At 31.5% G+C, this 20,477-nt stretch overlaps 3 protein-coding genes across 4 annotated transcripts; 2 read left to right on the top strand and 1 right to left on the bottom strand.

Moving 5' to 3' along the window:
* Positions 1-120: 120 nt before the first annotated feature.
* Positions 121-3,619, bottom strand: LOC106711500 (acyl-CoA Delta-9 desaturase). Its single transcript, XM_045679245.1, has 6 exons — positions 3,113-3,619; positions 2,908-3,038; positions 2,346-2,551; positions 1,754-1,939; positions 866-1,061; positions 121-373 (listed from the first exon to the last, which is right to left on the bottom strand). Exons 1-6 carry the CDS (start codon positions 3,342-3,344, stop codon positions 140-142), a joined length of 1,185 nt encoding a protein of 394 aa, XP_045535201.1. The 5' UTR covers positions 3,345-3,619; the 3' UTR covers positions 121-139.
* A 1,995-nt stretch (positions 3,620-5,614) lies between these two features.
* On the top strand, positions 5,615-12,167 carry LOC106711503 (trypsin-1). The gene is made up of 11 exons (XM_014503822.2): positions 5,615-5,773; positions 6,013-6,218; positions 6,602-6,804; positions 7,552-7,618; positions 7,957-8,001; positions 9,366-9,537; positions 9,947-10,155; positions 10,457-10,650; positions 11,011-11,068; positions 11,284-11,328; positions 12,070-12,167. Exons 1-11 carry the CDS (start codon positions 5,691-5,693, stop codon positions 12,144-12,146), a joined length of 1,359 nt encoding a protein of 452 aa, XP_014359308.2. The 5' UTR covers positions 5,615-5,690; the 3' UTR covers positions 12,147-12,167.
* A 454-nt stretch (positions 12,168-12,621) lies between these two features.
* Positions 12,622-17,082, top strand: LOC106711403 (tetraspanin-5). 2 transcript variants are annotated; one of them, XM_045679359.1, is made up of 9 exons: positions 12,622-12,983; positions 13,552-13,672; positions 14,066-14,139; positions 14,527-14,601; positions 14,710-14,808; positions 15,202-15,384; positions 15,959-16,072; positions 16,441-16,557; positions 16,798-17,082. In XM_045679359.1, the coding sequence occupies exons 1-9, from the start codon at positions 12,894-12,896 to the stop codon at positions 16,864-16,866; spliced, it is 942 nt and encodes a 313-aa protein (XP_045535315.1). In that variant the 5' UTR covers positions 12,622-12,893; the 3' UTR covers positions 16,867-17,082. The 2 variants fall into 2 exon arrangements, with proteins under 2 accessions (XP_045535315.1, XP_045535314.1); XM_045679358.1 differs by lacking the exon at positions 15,959-16,072 and having other exon boundaries at positions 12,624-12,983.
* Positions 17,083-20,477: the final 3,395 nt, after the last annotated feature.

The raw sequence follows: 20,477 nt of genomic DNA on the forward strand, positions 1-20,477 counted from the left end.
ATTTGATTGGTTACTAGATCGGTCTTCTCTCCTATTTTGGTTCAATTAATATAATCAAAACCCTCTCTACCTAATAAATCAGTTTAAAAACAATGGGTGGTTACCCTTCGGGCCGATTAATTCTACGTTTTGATGTAATTTAAGCTTTAGTAAAATTTCTGTTTATATTTTTAGTATTAACGTTTATGACGTCCGTTTCGTGGAATAGTGGTAATCCTTGGTCATTTAGATTGGTCCTGGGTGCTTCATATTTAGTAGTATAACTAGGGTTGATAGGATGCAGTGGTCCAATAGCTGTGACCCTTGCTTTCGCATCATCGTTACCAAGAGCATAATGCGTACCATCACCTGTTCTAATAATCCTTTTTGCGACCTGAAAACAATTGCTATCTATAAATTGTTGTTCACTTGTTTATAATTTTTACAAACAGATTAGCAACATATCTTTTCATTCTTTAATTATTAGTATTTCTATTCTTTTAAATCAACTTCTTAACAATACACACAAAGAGCAACAATAAAAATGTAATGTCAATAACCATGTTAATTAGTTTTTTATTCTGAGATACATTTAACAATGTCGCTACTCGTGTAAACGTTAATGTTAGCAATTACGTAGTAGTAATCTTTCCGATCTTATAATTTTCTTTATTATCAATTAACAACAATGAAGTCAACATCCACCTTCATGAACATTATTTGTGAATAAGTTTAAGGTTAGTGGCCACATACAAGTAAGTAAAATAACAAATATTAGTATGGGACTATATTTTCCCTCAATAATAGTGCATTCTATATCACATCTTTTTTCTATGGAATTACGAAATTGAAATAGTTTACTAAACAATATTCCAAATAAGCTTACCATTTCAGGCGATGCTGTCTTCAAGTTGTACGCTAGACCAATTTTTTCCAGCCATCTTATAATGCTTGCCGATACATTCAAATGCATCGAGAGTTCAGCTGCTTTGTAGTCCCAGGGGAATGTGTGGTGGTAGTTGTGCCAGCCCTCGCCTAAGCATATCAAAGATACAAACCAGGATTCCACGGGTTGAAGATTTCTGAAATATTTCGCTTTATATTAGTATCAAATACAAAAAAAAAATCGGTTATTGGTAACTACGTACGTACTAGATACTACGTACTAGACTTATAAGGTTCCTGTGAAAAATTTTTGATGTATTTTTTTATTTTAACGTGAAACCATCATGAATTCATTCACGTGAAAACCTGAATTCGCTGAAATAGCGAAGCGACCGCTGCCGATGTATATCTGCAATTGCAGATATACATATTATAGAAGATATAGATAGATATATATTGAAGTAGGATATTGCCCCTTCTTATACGTCCCCTTCTCCGGCAAATCTAGTTCCTCTTATCATTATTTCCTTTTAATAAAAGTGTGGGAAGGGAACGTGGACGAAATTAGACCTACGTCATGCACAGTCATCAGACGAGACTCGGAATTGCTTCCACTTTACGTCTGTCTTCTGAGTCGTGATATTTCACTGTCTGTTATTGTCACTGTGTGTTGCAGGATCTACCACTGCCTAGATTTATTCATTATTAAAATTAATCAATTTAATAAAATGATTCCCGTATTTACTCGAAAACTCCGCAGCGGTGCGACATATCTTATTGAAATTTGGCACGGGTATAGAACATAGTCTCAAATAACACATAGTACTACTATTCATTCTATGTTTTTTTGTAAAAGTCGACAAGGAGTTAGTATAACATTAAAACTTACTTGTCGTAAGGCCTTGTACCGTAAAGATGAGCGGCGCTGTTCACCAGCCACGTCCCATTCACTTGGAAAAGGTATCGAAAGAAATAACACACTAGGAACGAATTTTTAAAAGTCTCTCCAAAATACTGTATCGGCACCCATACAGGAATAAATAGAGCGAATAACACGTATAGTGGATAGTAATACCTGAAATTAAATATAAATAATTAAACACAATATTGAGAAAAGTAAAACTTCTAGACTTAATCAGATATTACAAACATTTTCACAGTCGATAATATTTAAGTGATATAAACGCAGATCCAAGGGAATAGATTTTCGGATTTCATATGAATATTTATCTGACGTTCTTACGTTGAAGGAAAACATCGTGATGTAACCAGCACTTATCTGCGAAGAAAGTTAAGGATCTGTGTGAATTCAACCAACCCGCACTGGGCCAGAGTGGTTTACTAAGCCTTAGTTACCCCTAATGTAGGCAATCGGTGAGGACCTGTGTGTGATGAGACAAGAACAATTAACTCTTTCTTAAGCAGTCTTCTTCAAGTGAGATAATTGATAGAAGACGAAAGATAAAAAGCTCTAATCTTACTTCTTTTGGAACATCACCATCCAGTCAGCCTCTAAATCGCTCATATCGATCATCTTTCCCAATTCAATGACATAAGGATGTTTCTTCGACATCAGCCATCCTACGTGAGAAAAGAAAAAGCCTCGCTTCGCGTTATGGGGGTCTCCGTCAGTGTCGGAATATCGGTGGTGCAGACGATGGTCTCTGCACCAAATGTACATCGAGTTCTGTGTACAAAGAAAATTATATAAGCTTTATAAATAACAGTCAACTCCCGAACCCAATAATCGATAAACCGAATAACCAAATATAAACAACATTTTCATGCCATTCCCTTTGAAAAAAATCAGAAACATAATAATTCCTATACAGGTGTATCAATTCACGGTAAGGTAGAATTTAAAATTGGTCTATAGTTTAGTTGAGGGCTATAGATCCATACTTGTACTCAATTTCGGATAAATTAATCAACGTAGTATTTTTTTAATTCTATCTAAGATTAACGATCTATTACTGAGTGCGACTTAGAATGTTAATATAAAAGCCACAAAAAAGATAAAAAAAAACAAAAGTAACAAATTACCTGTCCAGCTACTGTTTGTAGAATCAGGAGAATACCTCGCAAAAGTGGAGTAGCTGTAAAGGATTTATGTGAGAACAGTCTGTGAGCGCCGATAGTGATCCCTTCAGATGAGACAAACAAGATGAAAGCAGCTGTAAACGAAAGAAAACATGTTTTAAATTATACTTAAATTGTCTCTATAAAACAAAGGTTTAAGCAATCTTACTCCATAATGCTGTTTTGATGCCAACACCTCCTGTTAAAAAGACGAATAAACCCCATAATCCTAATAGATGTAATATCAAAAATGCTATAGCATTTTTCCACACTATTTTATGTTTAAACGAGTAATCGGTTCCAATAACTCTGGCTGGTGTATAACAATTTTTAATTTTTAATTCTAATGTGGTATCATCCCCTATGTTAGTGTGTCCGGTTGATAAATCTTCTGCTGTCATCTTATTGGTAATTCTTAACTTACTGCTCCAAATGAATTTAATAAGATGCTTATAAAGGTTTGCGTTCAGTGTTAATGTATAATTTTCTTATTGTATTCAGATACATTGTGTAACGGACGTAGTACTTGAACTACAAGTTCAAATAAAATTAATAGGTATTTGTTTTGAATTTGTAATGTACTAATCTATTGATTTCATATGTATCTCGTACGGTGTGTTTCTAATGTCAAAACACTTGTTTAAAAGATATCACCATTCCTTTCATTCGTCTTGAAAAAAGGGAGACAAAAATTGCTTTTAATTTGATTTTCCCGGCAATTGTCCGCGACTTTGTCCATGCGGAATTAAAAGGCTAGTAATAAATATAGTCTATGTCACCTGGGCATAGTGTAGCTTCTCAACAGTGGAGGATTTTTCAAATAATTAGTTCGGTAGTTTCGGATAGCTCCGAAACTACTGAACTAATTATTTGAAAAATCCTCGTCACGAGAATCGTGGTGCGCGCGCTCCGTTCACACAACGTTAAAACGTGTACGAAACTTAATTATTTTGTATTGCATAAGTCGCTTAATGACTAAAATCGTCGGGTTTCGAAGCTTTGGGTTGCTTTGTGTAAGATGAGCCTAAGACTAGACCAGCTGAACTTAGCAACCAAAATATCATCACGTGTTTATTTACTGCAGCAAACATCTAAAATTCAATTATTTATAACTAATATTACTTTTAAAAATGAAAAAGAAGTTTTTATTATGGATGACATTAAAACGCAATATTAAAGGACAAACCTATCGATATCTGAGAATAAGGTAAATGACAATAAACTAACTCCAGTGATATCATTATTTTAATAATTATACGACTATTTGCGATATGTTTTTATAGTAACGCGTAAGTACGTAACTTTTGACCTAAGTGCTGTATTAACATTGTAAGCATTGGCAGTGTAAATGCGTTCAATCACACAAGAGGTCCTCTTGCAACTGTTTGCACCAATATTCCGGTAGCAGGTTATCGATGGTTTGGTAAGTATATTTTAATATCTTATATTCTTTACGTAACAAAAAATACAATGTAATCAGTTAGATTGGAAAAACAATGAAACGCGACATTCACAAGCCAAGTGTTTACATTTAAAAAGAAATATTACAAACCTTTTTCCACCGCTTTAAAAACAGTTATAAAACTGCGCAATGCAATTCCTAACATAAATTATGCTCGAGTGAGCTTCCAAATCAAATCTCGGTTTTAATTAACGTTACGCATGCGAATTATCAAGATATGGTGTTCTGTGCTGGCTAACAATGTGTCTAACATATGTTTGTTTGTAAAATATGTATCCAAATAAAATGAAAATATCACTGCTTTTGTTTTATATCATCGTAAAATATGTAATTGTTAACATCTTACCTAACCTTTAACATTTCAAATTATTAGACATGTTTAGTAGATGTATATTACATTTTTTCCTTGTTTTTTCTTGTAGTGTGCTGGAGAAAACATCAATTATTCGTGCGGTAAGAAATTACGTTCCTTTATACATATGACTTTAAATTGTCTTTACCAGAATTATCGAAAGTATCTGCATTAAGTACTACAAATATGCAAGTTCTCGCGTTTTTTAATCACGTCACGACGACGACGAAATATTTCTTCGCCTATTGCCAGTCGAATAGCAATACAAACTCGTATATCTCTAATTACAATTTCGAATACCTTCATTTTTAATACCTTGTTCAATGTCTCTACTCGTAAGTCTATTGTTTTCTTGAATCTATCCACGTTAATTGTCTAATAATCTTATTATTTCTCTTCCTCAGTCATCAGCATGAATTGTGATGGTACTCACATCTGAGTAATCAATTTTAATTGTCTTTTCTCGAGATCAAGTCATAAAATGAAAAAGTTAAAACAATGAACCTTTCTTCATTTTTCAAAGCCTCGAAAGAAAAATACATAGCAATAAATACAAATCACAATTTGAAATATTTTTAGCTTGCCAAATAAAATAACCAGGATTATTGCTAACCTATTCCAAAAGTGAACTTTTTTGGACAACAGATAAACTACAACTGTCAGTCTATCATTTTAAAAACATCGATTCACATTCTCGTGGGAAAGCCGTAGATTCTATGCATTTATAGACTGTAGTAGACAAATATTAATTTACATAACTTTAAAACTTCTAGAAATTTCGAACTACCCGTAGAAGCGAAAAGACTTCACTTAGCTTCTAAAAATATCTAGACTACAATGTTTACCGTAGAGTGCGGTGTCGCCGGTAAGAACCGTCGCATAGTAGGCGGGTCTGCGGTGCAACCACACCAGTACCCGTGGCTGGTGTCGCTCATGTTGGGCCAGAAGCTACACTGCGGGGGCGCTATTATTACTGACCTTCATATCCTCACCGCCGGACATTGTATTACATTTGGGTGAGTGTTACTCAAAGTAATTTTAATCCTTGCAACGCCTGACATTTGACACCATAAAAATTTCGTAACCATCTCTTTGTCTGTGAATTGTGTAATAGTTTTTATTGTTTCTTTTAGTTTTGGTAAATTGTAATTCATGCTAAGTAAAAGTTAATAATAGTTAGTGTCAATATATTATTTTTTCATTATTTATTTTGATTACTTTACTTACTTATGGAAATTTGTTGTAATTTGTCCAGGGTAAATTTCCGGGATTTAACAGTGAACGTGGGCATGCACGACCGCCTCAGTTCTTCGTTCTCCGTTTTCTATGTTGTTAAGGGTGAAAAGCATCCAAACTTCAAGTCAAACGCGGTCAGAGACATAAACGATATTGCTGTACTAACACTAGATAAACGACTGAAATTCTCTGATAAAGTGCAACCAATTTGCTTACCGAAGGAAGGTATTTGTTACATTACTATTGCTTTATTGAAGTTATTATAAAAGTGTCGAAAATGATGATAATTTGGATAAAATAATAACCCATGTTTCTGCGAGATGCACAACCTCATTACAGACGAACGTGGATGATGTATCCTGTGTGTTGTCAGCAATCGACGAACTTTTTTAACCAATTAATAATTAAAAAAAAAATAACAAAGTGAATAGATGGACTAATCCGACAAAAAGCTTCAAACGAAGTACACTACTAAACTTACTTTATCAAAAAAAGGTCGTATAGTGTGTTGACAGTTTGCTGCACGTTGTTTGATCCTAAATAAATCAAATTGAATTCTTTGAATGTAATATCTTATTTTATTTGTTTAACATTTATGTTCTACGTAGATATGGAATTCAGTGACATAGTGCTAACTGTAGCTGGATGGGGTAAAACAAGACAAGGTGCGTTGACATCTTCAAGATATCTGCAAGAAACTAAAGTAAAACAAGTTGATTCTGAAGAGTGCACAAAATCAACTATATATAAAGATAACCTAGTCCCTGAGGCAATGATGTGTGCATACAATCTTGGGAAGGACGCGTGTCAGGTACGTGAATATTGTTACCGTAGTTTTCCATATGTGAAACATATTACCACCCCTTTCATCCTTTTAAAAGAAAACAGAGATAGCAATATGTTTTCATACTGGTATTAGTGTAAACTCAAGTATCAATTACTAATTATAGCAACTCAGAAATATAAAAATTAAGAAAGATTGACACAATTAATGCTCATTAAGACAATTGCCACAATTTTACACACGCACTTTTTCTCCTTTCTTTATCAAATTATTGTTAAAAATGTTGTACGAAAATATTGCTAGTGGCGATTTGATATTGTTTTTTATAAAGTACTTTATATGCGCTCAGATTGACTATAAATTTAATACCATTAGTATTTTATTACACACCGTGGATAAGCAACCTAACAAAATTGATTCGCGGCTATTATACTTCGTAATTAGGTGTTTAAACATACAAGTACATAATATTACTAATATTATAAATGCGACTGTTTGGATGGATGGATGTTTGTTTGAAGGTATCTCCAGAACGGCTCAACGGATCTAGCTGAAATTTGGCATAGGTGTAGAACATAGTCTGGAAGAACACATAGGCTACTAAGATTTTTTTTTACTCAGGGTGGACGGAGTCGCGGGCGACAGCTAATATATTATATAAGCATAATTCTAATTTACTTATTGTTAAACATAGTTGCACAAACATAATTTATTTCGAAGTAAAAACTAAAATTTTTAAAATGAGGTTATAAAAAAAGGTTTTAATTATTTCAGGGAGATAGTGGCGGACCTTTGTTTTCAACTCATCCAGTCACTCAGAATTCAAAATGGTACCAAGTCGGTAAATGTCCATTATTTTTTTTAAATCAACAATGGTTTATTTAAAAGCAAAGATTTACACGGAGGTAAAGAAATTATACCATTTAAACTACACATATAAACATATTGCATCATATGTGTATTTGTTGATGGAGCCTTAGCTTAATGTTTAAGATTTAATTTAGGTCACGATAACAGGAGAATGCCGAAATCGACCTCACGACTTTATTAGGCTATAAGCGGTTAAATTGTTATGCGGACGAATACATTAGACATGACATTACAAACAAATGTTATGATTAATTTAATATTTTATTTTCTAAATATATTGATGAAAAAATTAATTTATTATATTTTCAGGAATAGTATCGTGGGGTATAGATTGTGCTATGCCGGGTTACCCAGGTAAGTACTGTCCACTTTAATTTTAACATCTTTAATTTTTCCTAGTAATTTAGTACGATAATAGGTAATTGTTTCTTACCTACTAACAAGAGGGAAATGTTTTTCGCGAGTACCAATAATGTAAACTGGTTTGTATGTATGTAGGTTCTATTTTAGCCTAGGCTGAACCCTACTTTTCATGACATAGGTTTATTGATATTTTTTTTTATTTAACAATCAGTTTTTTTAATTATTTATATATTCCAGGTGTCTACACGATTGTCTCAAAATATATTCCTTGGATCAAACAACAAACGGCAGATGGAGCGTATTGTAAATAGATATAATATAGATGAGATAGAAGTTTTATAAAACAGTTACATACCTATAAACATTTACCCAACCCTTGATAGAATACAATGTTATAAAAAATAAACTATAAAGTATAGAATTTTGTATCAGTCTAACAGAATTTCCATTTTATTGATATGTTGGAACGACTAGAAATATTTAATTTTATATTAAAGTTTTCGTAAACATAACATAAACCAATATGCATCGAAAATCGAAACGTAGTTTACGCGATGTTTTTAAATTTAATATTATTTTTATTATATAGTATTTAAAAAAACAAAATTGTTACTGTCCATCTTGGTTAGCAAAATTATAGGTTAGGTTTACACAGATTAGAAATATTCGTATAATAAACATACAATGCCGTGTTAAATCTACAAGGACATTATCGCGTGCATAATTTCCGCAGTGCAAAACTGTATAAACCGTAAATAAGCATCAAGTGTCGTAAGCAGAAAGTAGTGCGGTGACCGTGCCTTGGACTGTTTTGTGTTAAAAAAAAACAATGTTTTATATCCTTATATTTTTCATCACGTTAACACAGGTTAGTTGTAACATGTCAGATGAATCATAATTTTGTGTTCCCCTCGATTATTAATAAGTGAAATAGCGAGAATTTTCTATTTCAGATACAATTGCTATGGGGATTAGATTGTGGTAAGTAAAAGATTTGTTACTAGCTTCATATTACATTTACGAAATGGAACATTCCTACAATAAACGTGCTTTCGTTACTGATAAGAAATCGATAAAATGTGTGATACAAAACCAAAGTAAAATAAGATAATTCTTCACTTCTGTATTCGGTAGATTTTTTTTAAATAACCCAAAATTAAGTGTTTAATTTTGTCGATAGAAATATATAATTAATTAGCTTGGTTTGATTACTACAATTATTTAGAGTTTTTAGGGTCTCGGGAGATGTGTACATGTAATAAAATTCGATTTCAAGACAAGCAATTAACGCTAGCGATTATCAGAACGAAATTTAAAGATATTATACCTTTAATTTGTTTTTCGCAATTACACAGAATGTGGAAAGCCGTCAGATTCAGTTTTCTCTATGAGGATAGTGGGAGGTAGGAGAGCGGAGCCACATTCATACCCTTGGACTGTGGCTATCATCAACAACGGTCGTATGCACTGCGGGGGCGCACTGATCACTACCAAGCATGTTCTCAGCGCTGGACATTGTTTTAAATGGTAAATACACTTGCTACATACATACATAGCGTCTTTTGAAGAACAAACAATGTTACTACTACCAATACTTGCTAATGAGATGCACAGCTCAAATGCAATCAAATTCCTTTTCTTATCTCTATAAAAGCACATTTCTTTTACTATAAGGTGTAGAGCGAGCAAACAGTCACCTGAAATCGCCAAAATAGTGAAGTTACCACTGCCCATAGACCTACTTAGTTGGCTTCCTTTAATCGACGGAGGAGTGGATGCACCGAAAGTGAATATTTTCCCTCCTGATGCTTCCACTGCTCTGTCAAATCCACGGAAAGCGTAGGAAGGAAAAGAGTGAGAACACTCATCAGCCGAAACACGGAAACAAGAATATAAAGTACTATTTAAATAACATCTCGCGTAAAATTTATTTCAGGGATTCGATAAGAGATATGATGGTTCTTCTCGGTTTGGACAACATGGACGATCTGTCTAACGTTGAGAAACGGAATATATCTTCAGTCGTTATACACGAGCAGTTCTCTTCGACAGCTCTACGAGACGAAAATGACATCGCTATAGCTACTTTGAATGCACCTGTACCATTTGGAGAGACTATTGCTCCGATATGCTTACCCAATCCAGGCATGTAACACGACAGATTTATTTAAGAAGTTATACAAAATTAGTCCTTATGCGTGAGTTAGCATTCATCGAAAACATTCACATATTAACATTTATTGATTATATTACTTTTGTGTTCACTTGTTTCTGATCGAATAATATCGATCAATGTGTGAAGCCAAAAAGCTATATCTGTCTATACTAATGTATTCAAAAGGAAAGAGGGTAACTGAATTTTATTAGTATTGTGGAATTAGATAATGACGAGAAGCAGCTCAAGTGTTAATGAATCTTGGTCTTATTTTTCTCAAATTCTCTGTAGGCCAAAGCTTCGGTGGTTACGTTGGTACTATAGTGGGTTGGGGACGAATAGGAGTTGATAAATCTTCATCCAGAGTTCTCATGAAGGCATCACTAAAGATACTGTCTGAGGAAGACTGCATGGCGTCTAAATTAGCAGACCATCTGAAGCCAATGATGATGTGTGCGTTTTCTAAAGGAAAAGACGGATGTCAGGTAAGCTAGTTAGTATGTTGGCAACTAAAATGTAATTCATCAACGTCGACCGGTGCTAACCTAACGGGCAATTTAACGTGCTTAGATTTTTAATTGCTTAAATACTTAAGAAATGAATCACGCATTAACATACGGGTCAGCCCCAATAAGATTTATAGGATTTCAAACGACCACTAAATGAATTTCGTATTATATGAGTAGATGAGCTTAATTTTAAAAAGAATGACACTTCAAACAGATTTTTATTTGTACAACAATGTAATAAAGGTTAGTTAGTCAAGTATGTAATGAATCAATGAAAAATCGATATGAATAAAATAAATTTTGACGAAAATTAATGTAATTTAATTTATTTTATAGGGTGACAGCGGCGGCCCGCTTTTGGTGTATGACACGAACGGAAGATATGTGCAAGCTGGTAAAAAAAAATCTTATTCCCTTAATATGATAAGTTGTCATAATCCAACTAAATCGCTGATATTTCACGCTTAATAAAAAAAATATATAAATGTTAATATTATGTTTACTGGTCCTTTAAACGCATGATTAAGTATGGATTGGATGATGTTGACCAAAATTGATAGTAGTTAAAGGTGTAAATGGTTTTTATGATGCAATATAATTTCTACACAGGTGTCGTTTCTTGGGGAATTGGATGCGCCGATCCGAGATATCCAGGTAAGTAAACAAAGTAAAAGAATTTATTTTTTTTAAGTTTTAGGTAAATTGAACGACTGAAATCTCATGATATGCATAAATTAAAATTTAAACGATTCACGAGAACATACTTGTGTATTATTCTTTCTTGTCCGTTGATTAGGATTTTTAATTTATCTTTACGTATAGCACAAATGTTGGAAATTTGATTCGAATAGACAAGTAGTAATAAACAAGTTCAGTTCCAAGTTACAAATACTTTACTCAAACTATCTAAAGTGGAAAAAGGGGCGGCCGTAATCGACTCCATGTTATGAGATACAAGTACAAGTATGTAAGAAGTCAGTCAATTTGTTTTGGTACAGTTTTTTTTACCTTTTTTCCGTATGTCCGAAATGTCATTTATTGCGTAATATAATTGATATTGCCAGTATAATAGAAAAAATACCAAATTCGGGAAAATGTGATGAATAAATTTAAAAGTATAACAATCGTTAAAATGTTTGTTTTTTTTATTATTTTATTTTCATAATGATCTAAATCGAATCAAAACCCAAAACATTTTATCAAAAACGTTTTATTGTTTTTATGAAATTATTAATTATATTGATTAGTGTTCTAAAAATGTTACGAATTACATTATAGGAAATTGACCACAAAAAAGACACCTTAGTCTTTCTAACTTGCCTCACAATTGTAGTTCAATCGCTCCATCTAGAGGTACATATAACTTTGATCAAAATAATGTTATCACTTTTACAGGAGTCTACACTAAAGTTAGCCACTTCATTGATTGGATTCGTCAACATTCTGCTAGTGGGGAAACGTGTGAAAATTAATTGTAATTTTTAAATAAAGTATTCTAACTAAAAAAATACATTATTTGTCATTGTTCTTCTTCCCTTAAGTAAATCTCAATATGGTAATTGAAATAAAATAGATGAAAGCAAAAAAATTTGTAATGAAAAAGTGAACATATCCCTTTATAATCACCTCTACTTTGTACAGGAATATTTTTACTGACAATTTTAAAGTGAAATTATTCCAAAAAAATAAAATAATTAAATTTTTCTTACTTTTTTCTTACTTGTTCTTCCACTACAACTTTTCTTATTTGTTCTTATATCAAAAATGTGTTACTTTAAAACTGTGACCTGGCAACTTTATACTTTAAAACATCATCCAGTATTGCCACATTCAATAAATTAAATTGGTGTAAATGTAAAATGTCAATTTTGCTTGTGAGCCTAATAAAAATTAGCTTTTATAAAAGAATTTGAAATTCACAAAATTGAGTTTTTGATACTCAGTTAGCCCTTTTTTATACATGGTACTATAGCATTTCTACGTATCGATACCGAATTACTTTGCGGTCTAATAATGCTACGTATAATTCTTAGGTGATTGTGATTGGTTGTTACTGGTATGCTGGTGACAGTACACTAGATTCCATCCAGTGGTTAGGGTTTTGTCCTACTAGTTGTAAATCTTCGTCAATAATTCGACCTAATTGTAGCAAATGTAGTTGTTCCTAGTGAAATCTTCATTTGTTTTGATAAAAATAGTTAAATCTAGCATGAATAAAGATGCCTGGAATAAGAAAATATCGTCGTGATACCAGCGAAGTCAGCTGTTGTTTGAAATATGTTATATTCGGTGTTAATGTGCTATTCTGGGTAAGTTAAACATTAATTATAATTATTAAGTTAACGGTAATGACATTACTACTCATCTTAGAATTATTGTTTTAAAAGTTCTAACTTTAAAATAATATTAGAGGCATTCATGAACAAAGGTTTTAATTCAAGGCTTCCGTGCGTGTGAACTATGTTTTTATTAGCTTTGTTTCTGTTAATTATATTTTAAATTACTGATTTGTAAAAGATAATTTGACTTGAATATTAAAAATCGGTATTTGTTTTTTTAAAAAAGATTTAAAAAGAAAGTAGAATAAATTGATAAAAATTAGACGACATCATACACAGAGAAACTTACACTTTGTGACTCAGATTTAACATATTGATCGAAATATCTCAATAAATTAATGAACAATTTGTCGCAAAATCATAAGAGGAACCATTAAGCTTTCCTGTCAATAGAATTTCCTGTAATTATAGGATGACCTATTTGACTCTATTCTAGAGAATTTTTTTTTTAAATAATTATATTAATTCTCTAAAAATCCAACTTCAACACATGCCATTAAATAGGAAATAATGACCAGAAATTAATTATATTTTTCAGTTTGTGGGTCTCATAGTATTAGCGGTTGGTATTTGGGCATGGATGGAAAAAGATACATTTAATAATCTCTCAAGATTAACAAATATAGCGCTGGACCCAGCATTTATACTGATATGTGTTGGTAAGTGAAACATTGAAATGAAAAAGAAAAATAATTTATTACAATCTACAAAATTAAGTTTAAGTTTACATTGAACAGTTAAGCTAAGAAACTTTATGGATACAAAAGGGTTGCTTTTATAAGTGTTGAGGATCCTGCTCTTATGATTTATCAAATATTTGTTAGACGGCAACAAATTACTAAAGAAAACCAAAATTGCCATTTGTCTTAAAAGAAAAGTTAAATAATTAATAAAAATAAATAATTATAAATTTGTGTTGATGTATTGGTATTTTAAATTATTGATAAAAAAAAAACTCTAAGTTTAAAACTTACCCCTATGTAAATATAATTGTATAATATGCACTTTTTATTGTAATCATTGAATCAATTAGTATATTTATTTATTTACAGGTACAATAACCTTTATTATTGGCTTTACGGGTTGTGTTGGTGCCTTACGTGAGAACACATGCCTTTTAGCTTGTGTAAGTATAAGTTTTTAGTTTAAAAAGTCAACTACTGAACAAACCATGCAATGTTAAATGACCACTACCTACAGCTAGATGAGTGGACTTTAGATAAACTTTTCTAACCCGGTGGGCATGGGTGAAACTAAATTAAAAAAGCTCCTTAGGGCTTATCAATGTCCAAAAATGTCACAAGATTCGTGTCAATAAGTACTGTGCCATGTCTCGTCTTATACAAGCGCAGGTCTCACTGGGTCGGACAAGCTTTTCACATTATACATGTGTATAATAGAGAAAGGAATAAATTATTTTTATCCAGTTTCCTCCTTTACTATTCAATGATAACAAAATGTATGTACTACAAAATGTAAAATAGTGCATTCATTTGGTTTCTTTTTTTTTCAGTATGCAGTATTTTTAGCTTTATTGTTATTGGCTGAAATGACAACTGGAATATTGTTTTTCGTGTTTAAAGATTGGGTAAGTTAACTTCTAAATTAAGAAAAATAATATGTAGTTATGACAATTAAAATGTAATTTTAAAATGTTTATAATTGTAATTAATTGTTTTGTGATTTTTAATTTTAGATCAAGCAACAAGCGACAAGTGGATTCCAATCATTTATAACACATTATAGAGAGGATCCTGACCAACAGAATTTAATTGATTGGATACAAGGAGAATGGGTAAGACTGTATTTCTTAACTAATAATTTCTTAAATAACAAATATAAGAATAACTTTAAAAGTCTCTTTAATGACTGTGATTTAAACAGAAAAAACTCATTCACCTATAATATTTATTAGCTCTGCCATTAAATATACATCAAGACTAGTTGTAGAAAAAGGAAACATTAGCAATCATATATATTGTAGCTGATGATGATATAAATAGAAATAGTTCTCTATCTCTCTCTACATCATAATCAGCTCATGATACTACAGAGAGAGAGAGAGATAGAGGGGGGGGGAGAGATGATATAGAAAGTAAGAGAGATAGGGATTAATCATACTCGAAACAATGTAGAGTAGGCAGTAGATCTTTGCTGTCTCTCATCTGTCATGTTGTTTGTTCGTCAGCTTCAATGCTGTGGTGTGGAAGGTCCACGGGACTGGGACCGTAACGCGTATTTCAACTGCTCGAGCGGCGCGGTGGGCTCGCGCGAGGCTTGCGGCGTTCCCTTCAGCTGTTGTCGCAGCAAGCCTCAGGATATCATCATTAAGAATAAACAGTGCGGTTATGATGTGAGAAAGCCTACTTATGTAAGTACTATATTTTTTCTATTTAAGTTACTAACTATTACAATCTTTATTAGTAGTCTATGTGTTCTTTCATACTATGGTCTACATGTATGCCAAATTTCAGCGAGATCCGTTGAGTGGTTCTGGAGATACCTTCTAAGAAACAACCATTTATCCATACATTTAAACATTCATTTATATTATTAGTAAGGTTACAATCAATTGAATAGGTTCTTTGAGACATTTTTTTTGCGAGGCAATTTTTTATCTTCACTTATTTAGCTGATATTATTAAGTTACTTATTTAATTTAGTCTAGGAAAGGCTATAAAATACTTTTCTTAATGGAATAAAGATAAAGAAGTAATAAACCATATTGTGCTCAGCAATCTTGGACAATTCGAAACATACTATCTTATCTCTGTTTTGGATAGAACAGAACGGATAGACTTGAGCATTTGATTCATTCATAGTCATAAATAGTAACTTTACATGACTGCCTTAGTTATCTTACAGTTAATTCATTTTTAAGATCTAGGTAACTTCAAGGAATCTTTAGGTAGGGTTTAGCTTTTATAAATGTTGGAATACGACAGCACGTAAGCGAGCACGTGATATACGAGCGCGGTTGTCTGGTGGCGGGCGAGGACTGGCTGCTGCGGCACTTCGCAGTCGTCGCCGCGGCTGTTGTCACACCTCTTGCCATCAAGGTTCAAACATACGTACGCGCAAATCGTAGATGGAGCCACCGCTGCATGTGTCTTTTTAATGTCACTATGACATTTATGTGTGTTGCCAGTATCTTTCACATTTTGCCACAGATTAAGTGAGTGCTTAAAAGAGAATATTCGCTTCGTTTTCCAAACATTTTAAATTGACACTTGAAGTATTGGCTCGATGAGAAGTAAATCTGTTGGTTTGGTAAAGCTTTGGTGTTTATTGGTTTTGGTACGGAATTGTTTTTGTTTAGAAAGTATTGAAACATGTCGAAGCGAGGAAAAGCTTTGGTAAGATTTAAGTAATGTAATAAAGTGATGTGTGATGTGGTAGTTTATATTTTACGTTTGTTTTGTTTTAGAGTTTTGACATTGCTAAAATAATATATGACAAAGGCTGCTTAGAGGCTGCGGAGGAGTGGTTTGACCGCAACCTGTTGATTGTAGCCACATCCGCAGTTTGTACCGCTTTTGCACAAGTAAGTTATGTACTGTAGTAGATACACCACCGCTATTGGAGTAGAACTTTCTGTGTTTAGAGTATGCTTTACTTAGTTACATAAGCTTGTTATTTTTAACATCATTTTTATTAAAGTTTTTACACACAATTTGCTTATAATATACAACTTTGTAGTGAACTTATAAAAAATTGAAGCTGACTCTACCTACACTAAAGATATTTTCGTTTAGTTTTTAATTTTATTTTGTATATTCCATAGATTTTGGGTATTTGCTTCGCTCAGAATCTCCGAGCGGACATATTCGCGCAGAAGTCGAAGTGGCACTGACATTCGGCCTCTCCTGCCGCCGTGTGACGCGCGCCGACACACAGCGACCCCTACCGCCTGCTCTACACAGGACCCTTGTGATTTATCGATACATCGATAATCGATATCGAATACATCGATAGTCGATATCGATTATATCGATACTTGAGTGATGTGACCGCAACTATAAACACCAATCGAATACATTAAACGTTATGAAATGTTAAATATTTATAGTGCTGCAAAATGTTGATATCGATATTTGTAAATGATTTAAGCTTGCATAGTTGATGCTAAAACATAATATATTGTAGTATATTAGATATATAACACGATATTTATGAAAACTGGTGATATTTATATTGAAAGCTTCCTTAATTGCAAACTTTAATATATATCCATCTATAATCAACAAACTATTAACTGGTAATACTCAAGTTCCTTACTAATATTTTTTTAACAATTGTTTTCATTAGAACTATTCATTTTCTACGGCATTCAAAAATCTATAAATAATTATTTCTTACTATCAAATGTTGATGTTTCATAAAATAATTTATCAATGTTGTATTGTGTTAAAAATATAAAAAAATATCGCACAAAATTCAAACGGACTGCTTTGTGTTACGTAAAGCTTTTGTACACATGGCAACATTATCCGAAACCTGTCGAGTCCTTAAGCGACTTACGCGATACAATATCATAGAATTTCGTACACAGTCAGCGTCGCCGACATTTCTATCTAAAGTCAAGTCGCGGAGCACAAAGAATTTCGTACAATGACCTCTTTACCTACTGACAGTGGTCACAAACATTTTCGTATTTAGTGCGGTTTACATGAATTATTTGAAGGAGAAAGAAAATTTACCAACTTATGAAATATAGTTATTATTATATAAATTATTTATTTAGATTTTATATTACAAGTAATAAAAATCTAAACAAGTATCTACTAATTCGGCAGAAAAAATAAAAAATCAAAATCCGATTCCTCTGTATCGGAGTAACTGCTTTCCGAAGACGTCTCGCCTGTCACATTTATTACAAAAGAACAAACCTTATAGTCTCCAGTAAAATGTTTACAATCCCTGACGACGGCGGCCATTGTATCTGTGCGAGCGAGACTTATTGTATTTACATGGGAGTGACAGAGACAGGTAATGACAGTTCAATGTACGAAATTCTTCGTCCTCCGCGATTGGACTTTATCTATCTATCTAGAAGACAAGATCGTCGTGAGATAATTTGCTGCAATTTTTAAGTTACAAATCTATATAGTTGATATAGTCACTATGCCATACAATATTTTTTTCCATGATTTGTTTGTCTTGTGTACGAAAGGCCTTATTAACACATTTTATCCAATTGTTACTAAATTTTTTGTCATATATTTGAAATAAGATAGTGATGTTAAATATTTTGCAGTCCGTATATTTTTGAGTAATGATTTAATAATTAATTAATAAATAAAATTTAAACATAAATTTGATATTCTAAAATATGTGTTCACATTTGACGATGTAGCCTTAATTAGTTATTGGATGTATTATGGATTTACTACAGCTGTGTGATAGTTCTTATAAATATTGTACATAATTTAAAGCTAAAATGTACTGAGTAATGCTTTGATATATTTTATTCGTAAATTAATTGCATATAAAAGTTTATGGTTTTCATCACAAATACAAAATGGCGGGATTGTCTATGGACTATTGTGTTGCTTGGTAAGGGTCGTATCAAAAGCAGCGGGAGAATAATGGCTGACAATACTAGTTTTAATGTAATTTAGTATTATTATAAAATGTTAGTTTTAAAAAATACTAACATTTAATTATTAAGAAATACTCGTTAATCCGTCTCATTTACACTGCATTTTCCTCTTTTTTTTTTACTTTTTACCTTTTTTTTCTTTTTTTATTATAATGTAGCTCTAATTATATCTAGGAAAAAAATATTACTCTTCACAGTATTTTAAGTTTTTCTAATTCGACTAATAATAATTTTTTTAGTATTATTAATCATAGTAAAAAAAAATTAGCGCCGATTCACCGTTTGGGTAAAAAAAATGATTTTAATTACCATATTTATTTATTTATATTGTATAATTTATTTTACGTAATTTTGTTAATAATTACTGCTCAGGATATATTTCGATACTTACATGTTATGCAATAAAAATTAAATGTACTGGAAAATTATGGTAAATGCTTTAGTAATCGTCGGATTCTGAGACCAGTATTTCTGTGTAAAACATCGTCATCCCTCCCATCGAGATAATATGTTTTATACATTTAAATTGGTCTCAGAAACCAACGATAAATGACACTTTCGTTTATGATTTCATAAACTGAATTATAACGACTTAGTATTAAATAAGCTTTTATATAAAAAGTATATTTCTCAGATAAAAGTACTTGATATAACGGCTTTTTTATTAATTATATAATTAATATAAATGTCTCGTAGATAACAAATTAGAGTAGAAATAAATAAAATTAGATAGAATAAATTAATTTTTATTTATTCCTAATTTTTGATATGATATTTGTATTTTTAGTGATTTATTAACACTTTTATGATGAGTTATAAGTTATTATATTTATATACTAATAATGACTTTATTTAAAATTATTCAAATTATTGCAGAACTCTTGCCGCATTTCTTATGTATTTTATTCAATGAAACTCTTGTATTCTTTGTGTATTATCCAATATTATTATCCGTCTTTTCAATGTTATCTTAGAAATCTATAAGATTATTTTTTTAATTTTGGTTACGGTTTAAATTAAGGTTACGGTTTGTATGAGTATTTTTTTAATAAGTAAATTTGATTTATCTAGATTTTTGAGTGATTCTCCAAATGTAAAATCTTGGTTTATATAGGTTTTCATATTTTTTAAATACAACATTTTATACCAGCTTAAAGATAAAAAAAAGAAAAAAACATCAAAGTTTTTAGGACTGGCGTAAATTTATTCAATACGCTTATATTACCTACTACTACCCTTAGGTTTTTAGAATAAAAGTTATTAAATGCTATTTATAAAAAAATTTTTTTTTACTTTTTTCTCTTTCGATTCATTATCTTTATTGAATTAACTTCAAAAGACATTTCCTTTTAATTGACCAATTTTATTGAGAACTTAAAATAAATGACTTATTTGATCTCTTAATTTAATATTATCACAAGTGTCTAATCACGTAAACACTGCCTTATGTCTTTGCTTTGTCTTTTTTGGCTTTTTTTTCTAGATTGCGCAAGTTTTATTAGATTTAAATATTAACTTAAGATAAGGATACCTTTATACTATTTTCTACTTTACTGGAATTTATTTTTTAATTAAAGCATAATTTATATCATTTGTGTATTTAAATGATTGCAATTGTCTGATGGTCTGTATGTTTTTTTTACTATTTAATAATATTTAGTTAATAATTATTAATCAGCGATATAAAATAAGACAATACTATTAATAATATAAATAAGATATATGTAATTATAAAAATATGCATTGTTTGTAAACTTGGCGTAAATTTTTATAATATTATTTCTGATCAAATTGTGTTATTAACAAAATTGATATTTTTATGCGAAATATAATTTGAAAGACTATAAGCATTTTTATTTCTT

Source organism: Papilio machaon, chromosome 9, assembly GCF_912999745.1.
Source record: "Papilio machaon chromosome 9, ilPapMach1.1, whole genome shotgun sequence".
NCBI lineage: Eukaryota > Metazoa > Arthropoda > Insecta > Lepidoptera > Papilionidae > Papilio > Papilio machaon.